This window comes from Cervus canadensis, chromosome 8, assembly GCF_019320065.1.
Source record: "Cervus canadensis isolate Bull #8, Minnesota chromosome 8, ASM1932006v1, whole genome shotgun sequence".
Classification (NCBI taxonomy): domain Eukaryota; kingdom Metazoa; phylum Chordata; class Mammalia; order Artiodactyla; family Cervidae; genus Cervus; species Cervus canadensis.
In genome coordinates, this window is record NC_057393.1 from 68,852,401 (window position 1) to 68,867,872 (window position 15,472).

General features: G+C 40.6%; 1 protein-coding gene across 3 annotated transcripts in view; it reads right to left on the reverse strand.

Annotated features, from left to right (window-relative positions):
- Positions 1–5,514: 5,514 nt before the first annotated feature.
- Positions 5,515–15,472, reverse strand: part of MYPN (myopalladin) — a 99,452-nt gene continuing 89,494 nt past the window's right edge. For all 3 annotated transcript variants that reach the window (XM_043476799.1, XM_043476798.1, XM_043476797.1), the window contains 4 exons: positions 15,215–15,422; positions 13,463–13,628; positions 9,909–10,042; positions 5,515–6,964 (listed from right to left, as the gene is read on the reverse strand). In XM_043476799.1, the coding sequence (XP_043332734.1) occupies positions 6,795–6,964; positions 9,909–10,042; positions 13,463–13,628; positions 15,215–15,422 (678 nt within the window). In that variant the 3' untranslated portion in view covers positions 5,515–6,794. The remainder of the gene's footprint in view (positions 6,965–9,908; positions 10,043–13,462; positions 13,629–15,214; positions 15,423–15,472) is intronic.

Sequence of the window (15,472 nt, forward strand, 5' to 3'; positions counted from 1 at the left end):
AATTCATCTGAATGCTTAAAAATCCCTTGGAATTCCCCTGAAAATTCCTAGAAATATGGAGATCTCTGGATGCTATTAAATATTTTACAGATTTTTATCTTGATAAGAAGGTAATGAGAGAGGAGACTAGGTCATGAAAAATGCTAAAGCTTGGAAAAAATAAGTGAAATTTAATCAGAAAAGAGGACACAGTATCTCTAAAAACAATACTAAGTAAAAGTTAATTTACCAGTGTACATTAAAAAAAAATACAGTTGCACTCAAATTATTTCATTGGAATTATTTCAGGACTTTAACTCTCCTTAAAATACACAGTAAAATCATTTATACTGTGTGCACATACATTTAGTCATCTTTTGGTAGTGACTACTATGGGCAGTACTAGAACATAGTTCACTGGATTCTTGCACCACTAATTGTGGAGAAATTACAAGAATCTGCCTCCAGTTTGCAGGTAACTCACTGAATCTGTGTAGAAATATCAAGTTCTTTGGAATATCAAAATTCTTTGGAATTTTGGAACATCAAACAATTCTTTCTTATCATACTATGTGAAAATCATTCATGTTTCTTAGTGGGTACTAAAGTACTTCTTATTGTAAGAAAACTATACTTATAACTCCATTAATTTCCAGTTAAAACTGGTCAACTCTCCCACCCCATTGTTCACATCTTTAAGTCTCATTTTAATGTGTCTCTATTTTCAGTTAGGAGGTAGAATGAATTTTTATCTTAGAAAGTGAAAAACATTCTATGAGAGAATTATTGGGTTTGCTGGATGTTTTAGGAAGACTAAAACCCAGTTACCTTTCTGTTCCTCTAGGGATATCTGACCAGGTTATAGCATATGTGGTAATTTTTTTCAATTTGAATAATGTATGCAATTAAATAACTTAAAAAAAATCACTTTTAAGTATTGAATATTTGTATATTAAAAAATCAACTTAATCATTAAAAAACAATTGATAAACCTGGGAACTAGCACTATTTTCTGCATTTTAAAGAAAAATGTTTATGTATTTCAGCCTTCAAATATTTATTGTCAAATAATGTTGAAATATTTTAACTTTTATCATTAGGGGAACATTTTCTACTCACTTGTATGTTAAATCTTCTAGCAAATTAGCGAATATGCCTCTACAGTACAGCCATTTTCTTTATGCTTACTCTCAGCATTTATGGCACAATTCTCAGAGGATTGAAAAGTGAGTTCTTTCTCTATTTCTTGCAATTTCAAGGCTATTGCGTTTGAAGTGGCCATTATTTACATATTAACAAAAAAACAGCATGTTTATGGTTCTACAACACCAAGTACGCTAATATAATTAGAAAAAAGAGGCAAACATGTTTTTAACAAATATGCATTTTTTTTGCATCGCACAGATTTTTAAAAAACATGATAGTAGCAACTTTTTTTTTAGCATACTGATGACCGCTGCATTGTCAAAGTTTAGAAGATGCTAGGCATTCTTCCAGCAATGCTTCAGTAATTAACTTTCTGAAATATTGATCCACTTAAAACAAGGCAAGGCAATTAGTGGTGAAAAGAACTTCAACAAGCTCTATTGCAATCTAAGTAACTGTTCATCTTCCTGGTGAGGCACAGGGATTTTCAACTCGAGCATCAGTGGAAATGCCTTGAGTCCAGGTTACCTGGGAAGAGACCTTGAATAAAGGTCATTATGAGTAAATTTGCCTTTGAGTTTACAACCAAATTATACATAGCCCATATACTCACAGACTCAGGCCAGGATCTCAGTTTGAAAGGTTTTTTGGGAGTTTTGGGGACGAAGAGGACAGGAGGAGTCTGTGATCAACAAGAATAATTTGGGTGTAGGATCCAGTTTTTAAGATCTTCCCTCCCAGCCTGATTTTTTTCCTTTTGCCAGCATTTCTATTAATATTAGAAGTTGATGGGAGTAAGAAAGCAACTGCTTTTAAAGGTACAGCACCCCCATGAATTTAAAAGACCCTCAGGCGTTTAAGATTTGTTCAGTTTGGACTGGTTTCTTTTGAACACCAAACCAAGATACATGGGGGCAGCAGTTAGGTCATTGTGGAGCATGAAGCATGCTGGGAAAGTGGAAAGGAGGGGTGGGTTACAGTCTAGGGTATTATAGAACAGGGGGCACAGGGCATCTTGGAGAAAAACACAGAATGGGGGATAAATGTAGAAAGGAACATAGATCGTGTAGCTTGGACGTATCATGGACACAAAAATGGAGGAGGAAGTAGTCTTTTTTTATTAGTTGCTTGGCAGTTTAGGTTTAATGGTGTGTTTTCTTTCTCCATTTTCCTTCTGATCCCCATTTCCATGACTCACCAAGTTATGAAAAGCCCTTCACTTGTTTGGTTAGAAGGCAGCTTATGGGATCTGCGTAGCTTTTTGAAGAAAGGGTCAGAAGAATTGTTCCAACTTTCCCTCTCTCCCTGCTCCATTTTTGCAGATTTAGGGCTTCATGAATGCTACATGTCCAACGAGTGTAGTGCAAGATAGTAGGGTCTAATGAGGCCAAAGTGCATGTTTACTTCTGCTGTCCAGGCAGGCATTGCATGTGCAAAAGGGAGGAAGTATATCCTTCACTGACACCAACACAACATCCTATGCTATTTGCATCCCTTCCGACCTTCTAGGGTAAGTTCTGTGATCAAACCATGGTAATAAAATGACTCTTCTCAATCTCACTTGCTCACTGGAATCACCTGGGAAGCTTTAAAAATACTGATTCCTATGCCAGAACCCCAGAACTTATGATTTACTGATTGGGGTGGTGGCTTGGATATTGGGATTTATTTTTTCAAATATTTATTTATTTGACTGCACTGGGTGTTAGTTGAGGCTTGTGGGATCTAGTTCCCTGACCAGGGATCAAACCCCTGCTGCCTGCACTGGGAGCTCGGAGTCTTAGCCACTGGACCTCCAGGGAAGGACATTTTGGGATTTTTTAAAGCTCCCCAGGAGATTCTAACATGCAGTCAAGGTTAAGAACCACTGCTGTAGACTCACTTCATTTTATATGGAAACATACTGACTTACATAGAATTTTAAAGTTCAGTTTAGATCAATAAATATTTATTAAGTGCCTACTCTGTATAAGGCAACATTTTGCCATGGCAAACTTTTGACACAGTCCATACCCACAAGTAGCTAAAATCTAGTGCAGGCAAGACTGGGCTAGTGCAAGGGGAGAGACCGGCAGGTATATAGAAGCTGTGTTTTATACAAAGTTCTATGCAAAATAATCTCTTATTCCAGACTCAAGAAATTTGCTATAGGATTTCAAATAAAGTCAACTATATTTTACTGGGGTGGTTGGGGGGACACCAGGAAAATATTTCATAGAGGCAGTAAAGTAGCCTTTGAGATGGCCTTTAAGCAATAGGTAAGATTTTCATAGATAGGGATTGGGGAGAGGTGCCTCCAGGTGGAGGCAGAAAAGAGCCATATGGGTGGAAAGCAGGGCCTGTGTTAATTTTACTGGTGCACTGGGTGTGTTTTCTGAGTAATGGATGAAAAGCTTTGGGATCATATTGGAGCAAGGCTTGTAATAGCATGGGCAGAACAGCTGGCCTGGGTTGGCTCCAGGGAATCACTTGGGGTTTGAAAATTAGAGGAATGATATGAATGAAGCAGTGCATGCTAAGTTGTGTCCAATTCTCTGTGACTCCATGGGATGCGGCCCACCAGACTCCTTTGTCCATGGGATTTCCCAGGCAAGAATACTGGTGGGGATTGCCATTCCCTTCTCCAGGGGATCTTCCTGACTCAGGGATTGAACCTGTGTCTCCTGTGTCTCCTGCGTTGGCTGGTAGATTCTTTACCACTGAGCCACCTGGGAAGCCCAATTTGAAACAGTACTTTAGGAAGAATGAGCTGATGCTGAGATCTGGGCTAGACTTGAATGAGGATAAAAAGCAGAACTAGAGGCAGGAAGACCAGTTAGAAGTCTCATATCATGGTTAAAGTCAGAAGTATTGAGGGAAATTAAGAAAATAATGAAAGTCTGAGCTGGGAACCACAAGGGGGATGAAAGGAAGGCCTGAATATAAAAGAAATAATAAGAGAGTTAATATGGTTTGTCAATTGATTAGACAGAAGAAGCAAAAAATGACTTAAATACTCCATTTGGATTACTAGGACTGTGATGGTGCCACTAATAGAAATAACTAAACTAGGATGATGAATGAATGGTTTATGAAAGGAAGACCATGAATCTGATTTTGGATATGTTGAGTCCAAACTTACTCAGCAGAACTGAAATTTCTTATATAAGTATTCCTTATTGTAACGAATTCCAGTAGAATTTGGATTTGTTCAACACAGTAGTTCTTAAGAAAGGGGATCCTGCCTCCCAGGTAACACAAGGCAATATCTGAGGACGTTTTAGGCGACCACAACTTGGGGAGTGGCTGCTCTCCTGACATCCAGTGGGTAGAAGCCAAGGATGCTGCTAAAGATCCTGCAGTGAGCAGAGTAGTCCCCCACAATAGCTAGTTATCCAGCCCCAAGTGTCAACAGTGTCGGGGTTGAGAAACTTTGCTGTAACAGAATCCAAAAGTTAAAATTCTAGGAATTTTAAAGCTTGTAATAGTTTAGGTTCAACAGTGCCATCTAGTGGCGAAATAGAATATTTATCCTAAAATACTCAGAAAGCTAAGACATGTACCCAGAAATGAAGAATATATCCTCTCATGGGAGAAATGTCTGGAGTTTACATTAATAGATGTGATGAGTAGGTTGGGTGTCCAACTGTGGAGAAGCAATCCTGCAGTTAGAAAGTGCTCTTTGGTCATAAACAGATTTGATAATAGAAGCCAATATGGAAACAATATATTCTAAGATGCATTCTGTATGGAATGCATTCTATGTCATTACAGTTGCCTATACATTTACTATTGTTCCCATATACATAAGAAAGGGGAAAAAATCTAATAATTCTGCTAAACAACTGGCTGAGATCTTTATTTCTTAAGGATGTAACCTATGGTATTTATTTAGAAATAAAGATTGAAAATAATTAAGATGATTTTTAGAGTCATGGAAAATGTAGGATGAAGAGCACTAGAAAATTCCCTTTGACAAAAGGATTTTTGCCCCAAAGAGCAGAACTTGACATGCCTTTTATCTTACCTCTCCCGCTAGATTCTAAGCTTTCTGCAGGGAGGGACTGTGTCTTATCATATTTGTGTATGGCCCACAATCTCTAGCATAGCATCTTATACAGAGTAGACACACAAATATTTTTTGAGTGAATGAATTTATTTTTATACTGGAAATCTTTGCTTTAAAGTGAAGAAAATTTCAAGCCTTTCTAAGCAATTACTATTTGTTCACTTGAGTAAGATGCCAGCTGAGGGTGTCTGGCTCAGAAAACACCAAAGACTTGAGCACAGGAGTTGGTAATAGATACTCCCATTCATTTCCCTAGTGAATCTGGAGCAGACTTGCCATGACGACCATCCATAGGGCAACGTTTGACTGGTTCATGCATTGTAGATTTCTCTAATGTAAGATTCATTCATCCAACGAATATTTATCAAAGGCCTATTTTGTGCTAAGCAGTCTTCTAGGCACTGGGCTATCACAGTGAATGTAAGTCTAAAAATTCCCTAGGTGGAGAGGCAAATTTTGAATTGGTGAGTTAGAATAAAGAGGCACATTCCTTTTCCCTCCCACTTCTTCAGTTAACATAGTATTTTCTGAATAGAAAATGCAATTTGGCTAATGATTTCAAAGCAGTTCACAACCATTAAAGACCTCTCCTTCCACAACCACTGCTTTGCTTGGGTAAATGAAACAACAAAAACCATTCTCTCATCACTTCCTCTCCTTGTTTGCATTTTTTCCTTTCTCATTGCTTCATAGATGCGCAGACTTTGGGGGGCGAGGGGAGAAACAGGAGAGTCATTATTCTATGGGCAGATGATGATGATGCCTGCATAGTTTTGCAAGTGGCAACTGAAGCTAATAGTTTTAAAAGTGACCCCGCAAAAGATTTCCTTCTGGTTGGTTTATTAACAATCCTTTAGTTATAGAATCTATATATATATTCAGAGAGGAAAAACCACTCACCATCATATTCAAAAGAAAATGGTGCCGGCAGGCTGGTGGGTCCCTATTTTGGCTATAGAATAAGTGCACTGTGCAAAATTGAGCATTCAGTGATTTTTTTTTGTGTGTGTGTCTCAGGCACATTTTGGCACTTTATCATGTGGCTCAATACACCCAGGATAAGCACATCAAAAGTGCTTCTCTACGTATGTGAGTTAAGGCACAGTCTCCTAGTGCTAAGTAGAAGCTGATTTAATGAATCCAAAATTTCTGCTATGAATGCAATCAGTGAGGTGATGGACACCACCTCCCCCCACCCCTTGCCTTTTCCCTTCACATCGTTTGGTGAGTTCGGATACCTAAGGTCACTACTGTCTAACTCCTTTCAGCCCAAGCATCTGGCCCCTCATTGCTCTTAGGAGGGCCTGAACACCCCTAACACAGCAGGGGGCAGAGGAGCATGCTAACTTTTTCCGAAAGCAGTGGACAGCAGCTGCGTTATATCTTTGGTTCATCCATATTATCTTCTCATTTTGTTGGAATCTTAAAAGGTACAGCTCTCAATCTCTGCCCAAGCTGAGACTGCAGGAGTTCCCAGATGACTTACTCAAAGCTCTCCTTGCCACAGGTCCGGCAGCGTGGAAACTTACTCAAATCCAGTTGCTTGGAAACCACCTTATCTGGTTTGTCCTCCTTCCCCCTCCACAGTCTGCCCCCTTACACAGCAGGCACCCAGACATTCTTAAAGTTCGTCACTCTCCACTACACTCCGAGAAGAGCAGGAATACACCATCGTGCTTTCCATGGAGGAGAAAGCAGAGAAAATGTCAAGTCCTTTACTGGTGAGGGATCCATAGCGACTGCCACTGGGCCGGACGGTCATGGGTGGTGGGATCTGGTGATGCCACTGAGCTGGAAAATGGACCAAATCATGTGTTACAATCAAAAGAATACAGTCTAGTAGGTACACAGCAGGGGTGCGTTCTGTCCTCATGCCAACACTTTGTGTGGGATCTTGGTAAATCATTGAAATATATGAATAGTTGGGTCTGAAATGCCTCATTTGTAAAAAAAGAAAAAAAAATCAATAAAATCTCTCCTGTCCTGCTAGGAATAGGGAAATTGGGCTCATGATCTCTTGATTCTGTAATACCAACCCCCATGATTCTAATCCAGCAAAATCTGGGACTATAAGAAGGAAGAGTGGGTGATGAGGGTGATATCTCAAAATTGTCTCCTGACCTAGCATCACTGACCTAGCGTGGAGTCTACAGGGGCTGGGGTGGGGTGTGGGTGTAGAGAGACTTGTAGGCTCTCAAGGGAGGGCTCCTCAGAAGGAGGAGATGAGATATCTGTGGAAATGGAAGCCAAACGATGAATACAGACCTCTGACCAGTACTTACTGCTCATCCTAATCACCCTTACTTACCTACCTACTGCCCTGATCATGTTCTAGTTAGTTACAGCCAGAAGACTGAAAAGTAACATATGCAATCAACCAGGATTGGGGGACAAAAGGGAATGTGTTAGAATTTCCATGTTCACCAAACACTGTCCAAGGGAGATCCTGGTTCTTTAGGATCTTTAGGCTCGAACATGTCCTGAATGAAGTATCCATCCAAACTGCTCAGTCCTGGGTGTTGCCTCTGATTGAGAAATTACCAAGCAGCCCTCTCATCAGGTTTCCAAGAGCCTGGCGGTGGCGATCGCGCAACACCAGGTGGGAAACATTGATGCTCCGGGTCCTGGGGAATTATGGATGCTTGTAGCATTCCCAGTTATAAATGGGTTCTTTGTTGATTTCATTATTTCGAATTAGTTTTTCGGGGTCTAAATGCCTCTCAGTGAACTGATTAAAATCAAATTTGGAATGGTGAAACAGACCACCGGCCCAGGTGGGATGCATGAGACAGGTGCTCGGGCCAGGTGCACTGGGAGGACCCAGGGGAATCGGGTTGGGGGGGGAGGTGGGAGGGGGATCGGAATGGGGAATACATGTAACTCCATGGCTGATTCATGTCAATGTATGACAAAACCCACTGCAATGTTGCGAAGTGATTAGCCTCCAACTAATAAAAATAATTGAAAAAAAATCAAATTTGGAAAGCTACAAAACAGGACAAAACTTAATAGCGATTCCACAAGAGAGCAGGCACTCGGTGAAGCAACTGTGACCTAGTCAAGCCCCTCTCTGCAGCCCCTCTGCCTCTTAGCTTTTCCTCGGCTCTCTCGGCATCTTAACCTGACAGGAGCTACTCTTAGAAGCCTTTCTTTGCGGGCGAGGAGGGATGCCCGCTGTCCCGGTTCCTCGGGCAGGTTGTGGGGGGCGAAGTGGATTGATTTCAGCCTTAGTCCTCCATCCCTTCGCCCACTCCCGGGTCCCAACCGACGAAACAGCGCCTCCCGTTTTTGGAGCTGTGGAATCAGGACGGAGCCTGGGAGACGTGAGCCGGGATGAACTGAAGTGGGGGTTCCGCCAAGGAAGAGCAGGATCGGGACAAGTGTCATCGGTTTCAGGGCTTATTGGTAGGAGTTTCTTGGTTGGAGACTTGTTTCCTTCCGACATGGTGAGGTGGGTGAAATGGTTAAGGCATTAGCTTAGATTAAGAAACATATCACTGGCTTCTCTTTCTCCGGACGCTTCCAGGGGAAAGTACATTAGAGTCAGCTTCCTTCACAACTGAATTTCAAGTCGACAGATTAGAGAGAATAACCAGAAAGCTATATATTTCCTCTAAATATGAGATTGAGGGAAAATGGCAGGCCAGGACTCCTGTGTGGTGCCAAAAAAAGGGAATGCATCTGGTGTGCACCTCTAAGTAGCAGGGGCCCCAGGTTCTAGGCAGAGTTACTTTTTCTTCTTTGTTATTCTGGTTCATCATATTAAATCAGTAAGGAATATTAAGCCAACCAATTAGGTTTTATAAAGAAAAAAAAAAGGATTACTCTTTTGGGTTAAGAAATATGTCTTTAAAATGCCAGTTAATGTCAAAATTATAGAGGAGAATAGTAGCGTACACAAATACATTGGTAAAGATTAATTTGTTAAATATTTAGAAACATGACTCGAAGGAATGATGTAAAAAATCTGAATTTGCTTTCCAGCTGTAGTCACTTAACCTCTCTGAGTCTCTGTGTTTCTTTGGCATTTAAAAGAGGGTAACAACAATTAGAATAATCTCATGGGTTTGGGACTATCTAAGAGTGAAAGTTTCCCTTGTGGCTCAGCTGGTAAAGAATCTACCCGCAATGCGGGAGACCTGGGTTCCATCCCTGGGTTGGGAAGATACTCTGGAGAAGGGAAAGGCTACCCACTTCAGTATTCTGGCCTGGAGAATTCCATGGACTGTATAGTCTATGGGGTTGCAAAGAGTTGGAAACAACTGAGTGACTCTCAGGACAGCTCTCAGTTATTAATCTGATTGTGAGATGAGAGTAATAAATATTTGTGGAAGAATTAACAAATGAATAGGGTCTGGAAAATTCTGCCATGTGGAGTTATGACTGGGGAATTACAGGCATGGGGAGGGGGTTCCTGTGGGTGACCCATGGCAGCAAGGGGATGGCATGAAGATGCTGGGTGATCATAAGTACAAGCCCATGTATGCTCTGAAGTAGCTGTAATTCCTCTTATTAGAAGTACAGAAAAAAACCTGTTTTGGAAGAAGGTTAACCCTATAGTGAAATGGAAGAGTGTACAAAAGCCCTGAGGTGAGTAGAATAAAATGACTTAAGAAATCCATATCTTAAAAACCAATTAATTCATTTATGAAAACATACTACACCAATCCTAAAAGAAAAAAAAAAGATTTTTAAGCTGCCTGTCGCATAGATCAACCGCTGCCATTATACCTACCGTATATATCCAGCCTGGCAGTGCAGGACACGATGCCAGCTTCATTCTTGGCTGACAGCGTGTACCATCCAGCATCTGATTTCTTGGCTGGCTGAATGAGGAGGCAGACATAACCAGTTGCGTCCTGGTGCATGCTGGAGAAAAGAATGAGTATATTACATTGTATCTGGAGGGAGTTTAGAGTTCCCAGAAACTCATTTTTTTATATAGTAGTTAATCCTAAGATCCTAGTTTATCCCTCCCCTCACCCTTTTCCCTTCAGTAACCATAAGTTTTTTCCTATGTCTGTGGATCTTTTCCTATTTTGTAAATAAGTTCACATATAATTTTTTCTTAGATTCCACATGTAAGTAATATCATATAACATTTCTTTGTTTGACTTACTTCATCTAGTATGGTAATCTCTAGGCCCATCCATGTTACTTCAAATGGCATTATTTCATTCTTTTTATGTCTGAGTAATATTCCACTGTATGTATATGTATGTATGTATCTATATATCTATCTATATATATATGGACACTTAAGTTGCTTCCACATCTTGGTTTTTGTAGGTAGTGCTACAGTGCTTCAAATTAGTTTTCATCTTTTCTGGATATATGCCCAGGAGTGGGATTGCTGGATCATATGGTAAGTCTGCTTTTGATGTTTAAAGGCATCTCCCTACTGTCCTCCCTAGTGGTTTCTCCATAGTGGCTGCACCAATTTACATTGCCACCAACAGCATAGGAGGGTTCCCTTTTCTCCACACCCTCTCTAGCATTTATAATTTGTAGACTTTCTTTGGCTGGGTACCTTGTGGCATGCAGAGCTTCCCTGACCTGGAATCAAACCTGTGCCCCCGTGCAGTGGAAACACAGAGTCTTAACCACTAGACCACCAGAAAGTCCCTATTATTTGTAGACTTTTTGATGATGGCCATTCTGACTGGTGTGAGGTGATAGGTGTAGGTACCTCACTGTAGTTTTGATTTGCATTTCTTTCATACTTAGCAATGTTGAACATCTTTTCATGTGACTGATGGCTATTTGGATATGTTTTTTGGAGAAATGTTCATTTAGGTCTTCTGCCTGGTTTTTGGTTCAGTTGTTTTGATATTGAGCTGTATAAGCTGCTTGCATATTTTGGAAATTAAGCCTTTATTGGTTACGCTGTTTGCAAATATTTTCTCTCATTCTGTGGATTGTCTTTTCATTCTGTTTATAACTTCCTTTGCTGTGCAAAAGCTTATAAGTTTGATTAGGTCCTATTTGTTTTTATTTGCTCTTATTTCTGTTGCCCTGGGAGACTGACCTAAGAAAACATTGCTATGATTTATGTCAGAGAATGCTTAGCCTATGTTCTCTTATGGGAGTTTTATGGTGTCATGTTTTATATTTAAATCTTTAATTCATTTCAAATTTATTTTTGTGTATGGTGTGAGAGGGTATTCTAACTTCATTGGTTTACATTCAGCTGTCCAGCTTTCCCAACACTTGCTGAAAAGACTGTCTTTTCTCCATTGTATATTCTTGCCTCCTTTGTCAAAGATTAATTTACTCTAGGTGTGTGGGTTTCTGGGTTCTCTATTCTGTTCCACTGATCCATGTATATCTGTTTTTGTGCCAGAACCACTCAAGGATATCCAAAAGCATGGGATACCTTTCCATTTCTTTGAAGCGTCTTCAATTTCCTTTATCAATGTTCTGAGCATATAAGTCCTTGACTTCCTTGGTCAGGTTTATTCCTCAGTATTTTATCTTGATGTGATTTTAAAAGGGATTTTTAAAAAAACTTTCTCTTTGTGATATTTCTTTGTTAGTGTAAAGAAATGCAACATATTTCTGTGTGTTAGTTCTGTATCCTGCTGCTTTGCTGAATTCGTTCATCAGTTCTTTTGCAGGGGGAGGATTTTTTTTTAAGCTTTATATTTTGTATTGGGGCTTCCCTGGTGGCTGAGTTGACCCAGGCTTGATACCTGAGTTGGGAAGATCCCCTGGAGAAGAAAATGGCAACCCACTCCAGTACTCTTGCCTGGAAAATCCCATGGACAGAGGAGCCTGGCAGGCTACAGTCTGTGGGGTCGCAAGAGTCAGACACAACTTAGTGACTAAATCACCACCAGAGCCAGTTAACAGACAACTCTGTGATAGTTTCAGGTGAACGACAAAGGGACTCAGCCCCTCCAAACTTGCCTCCTATCCAAGCTGCCACATAACATTGAGCAGAATTTCTTGTGCTATATAGTAGGACCTTGTTGGTTATACATTTAAAATATATGGTTCATTAGTTCTAATAGTTTTGTGTGTAGTCTTTAGGGTGGAGGGAGTGTTTCTTAATATAACCAACTGGGCATGTGCAGCATTTAACTCAGCTCAATTCAGGAGTAAATCTGCATGTCCTTTCCTTCTGGTTTCTCTAATCTGTAGTTCTTAATCTTGACTGCGTAGTGCAATCCTGCATAATTATACCAGAATTTCAGGCTGGGTTTAACATGTTTTGTTAATTTACACTGAAGTGTTAACTCAAGTATATTCTCTGTTCTTGCTTATGTTTTATCAGAGGAAAATCCTGACCTTTTTATATTTAGACTTTTTAGATGCCAAGATTCTGTAAAAGCCAATATCCTTTAGGACAAATTTAGTTTCCTGTGAAGAAATAATTCTCGGTAATAATAATTTCTCAGTGGCAGTTTCTGTGCACAAGCTGCCCTTGTGGCATAAAAACAAAATGGCAAAGAATTAAGGATGGTTAGGGCAAATTGGGGCTTCCCTAGTGGTTCAGATGGTAAAGAATCTGCCTGCAATGCGGGAGACCTGGGTTCGATCCCTGGGTTGGGAAGATCCCTGGAGAAGGGAAAGGCTACCCACTCCAGTATCCTGGCCAGGAGAATTCCATGGACAGAAGAGCCTGGCAAGTTACAGTCCATGGGGCCGTAAAGTGTCAGACACGACTGAACAACTTTCACTTCACTTCACCTCAGGGAAAGTTAAACAAGGCACCCATTTAGGTGCCTTAAATGTACTTTAAAAACAGGCATGTAGTGACAGATGGAAAAGGAGCATTGCCGTAATGTTTTGTTTTGCTTTTTTTTTTTGCCTTATTTTATTTTAGCTTTTTACAGTCAAAAGATTTTGTCTGGGTACTAATATGACTCATGACATGATACATGACAAAAAGACACATGACAAAAACATGGAAGATCTTTATAAATCCCTCAAACCTTTTTAAGCATAAAAATTAAGGTTTTAGAGACTTCCCTTGTGGTCCAGTGATTAAGACTCCGCATGTTCACTGCAGGGGGCATGGGTTTAATCCCTGGTCAGAGAACTAAGATCCTGCATGCCATGTGGTGCAAAATAATAATAATAATAATAATAATGTTTTTAAATGGTGGGACATTATGCAATGGACTAACCCTCAGCAACAAAAAGGAATAAATTCTTGATAAGCACAGTTACATGGATAAAGCAAATGCATTATGCCAAGTGAAAGGAGCCAGATTCAAAAGGCTGAAGACTTATTTGGGTGACCTGATGAGCTTTGCTGAACTTGACCAAGTGTGGAGGCTGTACCTGATCCTCTCTCTGGTGAAAGGGATGGTCTCATTGTCTTTCTTCCAGTAGAACACGGGTGGAGGCATGCCTATCACCCGGCACTCCAGTCTCACGGGGTGGCCTTCTGGAACACCACTGTTCTGCAGTTTCTCCAGGATTACAGGTGCTTTCTTTACTTCCTTGGCTGAATGAGAAAAGAGCCATGCTAGTTTGAATAGTAAGTGCCTTGGGCTCCATGCCTCAAATTCAGGACAGTTCTGGAATCTGAGTGAGCATCCACCCACCTTACCTCTTTATAACACTTCTCAAGCTTCTTAGTGAAGATCACTGCCTTGATAAAAGCTCCAAAAATGATTTTAAAAAGAAACGAGAAAACTGCCTGTGCCTTTTTAAAAAATTTTAAATTTTTATTTTATTTTTTCTGCCTATCTTTTGAGAGACAACACTCAAGGATTTAGGTAACACATGTGGGATGCAAATGGTAGGTGTGGAATTAAGCGAGTTTCTTTTATTGCTCAGTAGTAAATGCTGAAAAATGATATATTTTATGTACTAAATATATTTTGTTTTCTTTTTTAGAGGAGGTTATTTTGTAGAAGGTATATTGATTTTCCCTCAATTTTTTACCTTGAGAAATTTTATTGCTCCATAAAAATTGAAAGACGTATACTATTTTTTTTTTAAAGACACACCACAAATTATGTTTCCTAAGGAGGTATTTTTTTTTTCCCAGTAGAATCAATTAAGACAAAGACATCTCCTATCTCAGGGTTCCAGAGGCCATACTTTAGCAAAACAGTGGGAAAAAAGTAAAAGCTGCAATCAGTGTATCCTCGCAGAATGAGCTTTTGCTACTCTGTTGGGAGAGGGGATTAAGAGTGTAAAAAAATAAGATAATATAGAGGAAACAGCTACTAGCCTAGAGAGAAGGTTAACATTCTGATGCCATCCTGATTTCTTTCAGGGGCCATGCAAGGGAGCTAGCAGGAGAAAGTTCAGCGGGAGAATTCATTCATTCTGAAAGCTAATTCTAGCTGGGCTAACACCCCAAGGGGCTGACACCTCCCAGGGCACGATGACTGTAGGCATTAGTGTTTGTTGACATCATCTTGTAAGGTAAGGGTTCATTTGTTTAGTTATTGATTGAATGCCTTCCATGTTCCAGGCACTGAGTCAGACATCAGAGATGCACAGAAGAACAAGCTTCTATGGCCTCAGTGGCTCATATCAGGGAGGCAAAGAGAAAACAGTTACACAGAAGCCACGAGTGCTGAAAGTCTCTCCTTTACTGAGTGCTCTGGGCATAGAGGAGGATGTGCCTGCTGGGTCCGCTGTGCCTTTGTGGTAGCATCTGAAATAAGTCTTAGAGAATGAGTAGGAGGTTGCTAGGCAAAGAAGGGCATTCCATGTAAAGGGACCATTAATGCAAAGGCATAGAAGCTTGGGGTAGGGGGAGACCCTGGAGTGATGAACTGTAGGGCAAGTGACCTGAATTTAGTGATAGTCAATTAGTAATTAAGTGATTGATTAATTATTACAATGACTATCATTTATTGCAAGCATGATATACACAAGGCACCACATTTTGATTTTGGCTTACTAATATGTTTTCGAGAGCAATGTAGGAAACATGGCCCTTACTACAGAGAAGAGGAAACTGAGATGAGGCTCGGTGGGGCAAAGGACGAAGGAATTACATCAGAGGCTCTGCATATTTGGGCAGTAGCTTTGGAGGGAGTCATGTTTAGGGGTCCCAGCAGCAAACCTTACCTACTACAGTGAGCTCCAAGCTAAAGGAATTCTGCCCAGTTTTGTTGGTAGCGACGCAGGTGTAGGTCCCCGCATCACGTTGAGTGAGCGGGTCAATGAGCAGAGAGTGGACTCCGGTCTCCCTGACCAGCATCTTGTGGGAGGCGTCGGGGAGGACAGGCTGGCCATTGAGCAGCCACGTCAGCTCCGGGGGCGGTAAGCCACTCACCTAATAAACAAGAGGACAGCTGAGGCACATGACAGACTGATGACAAGCAG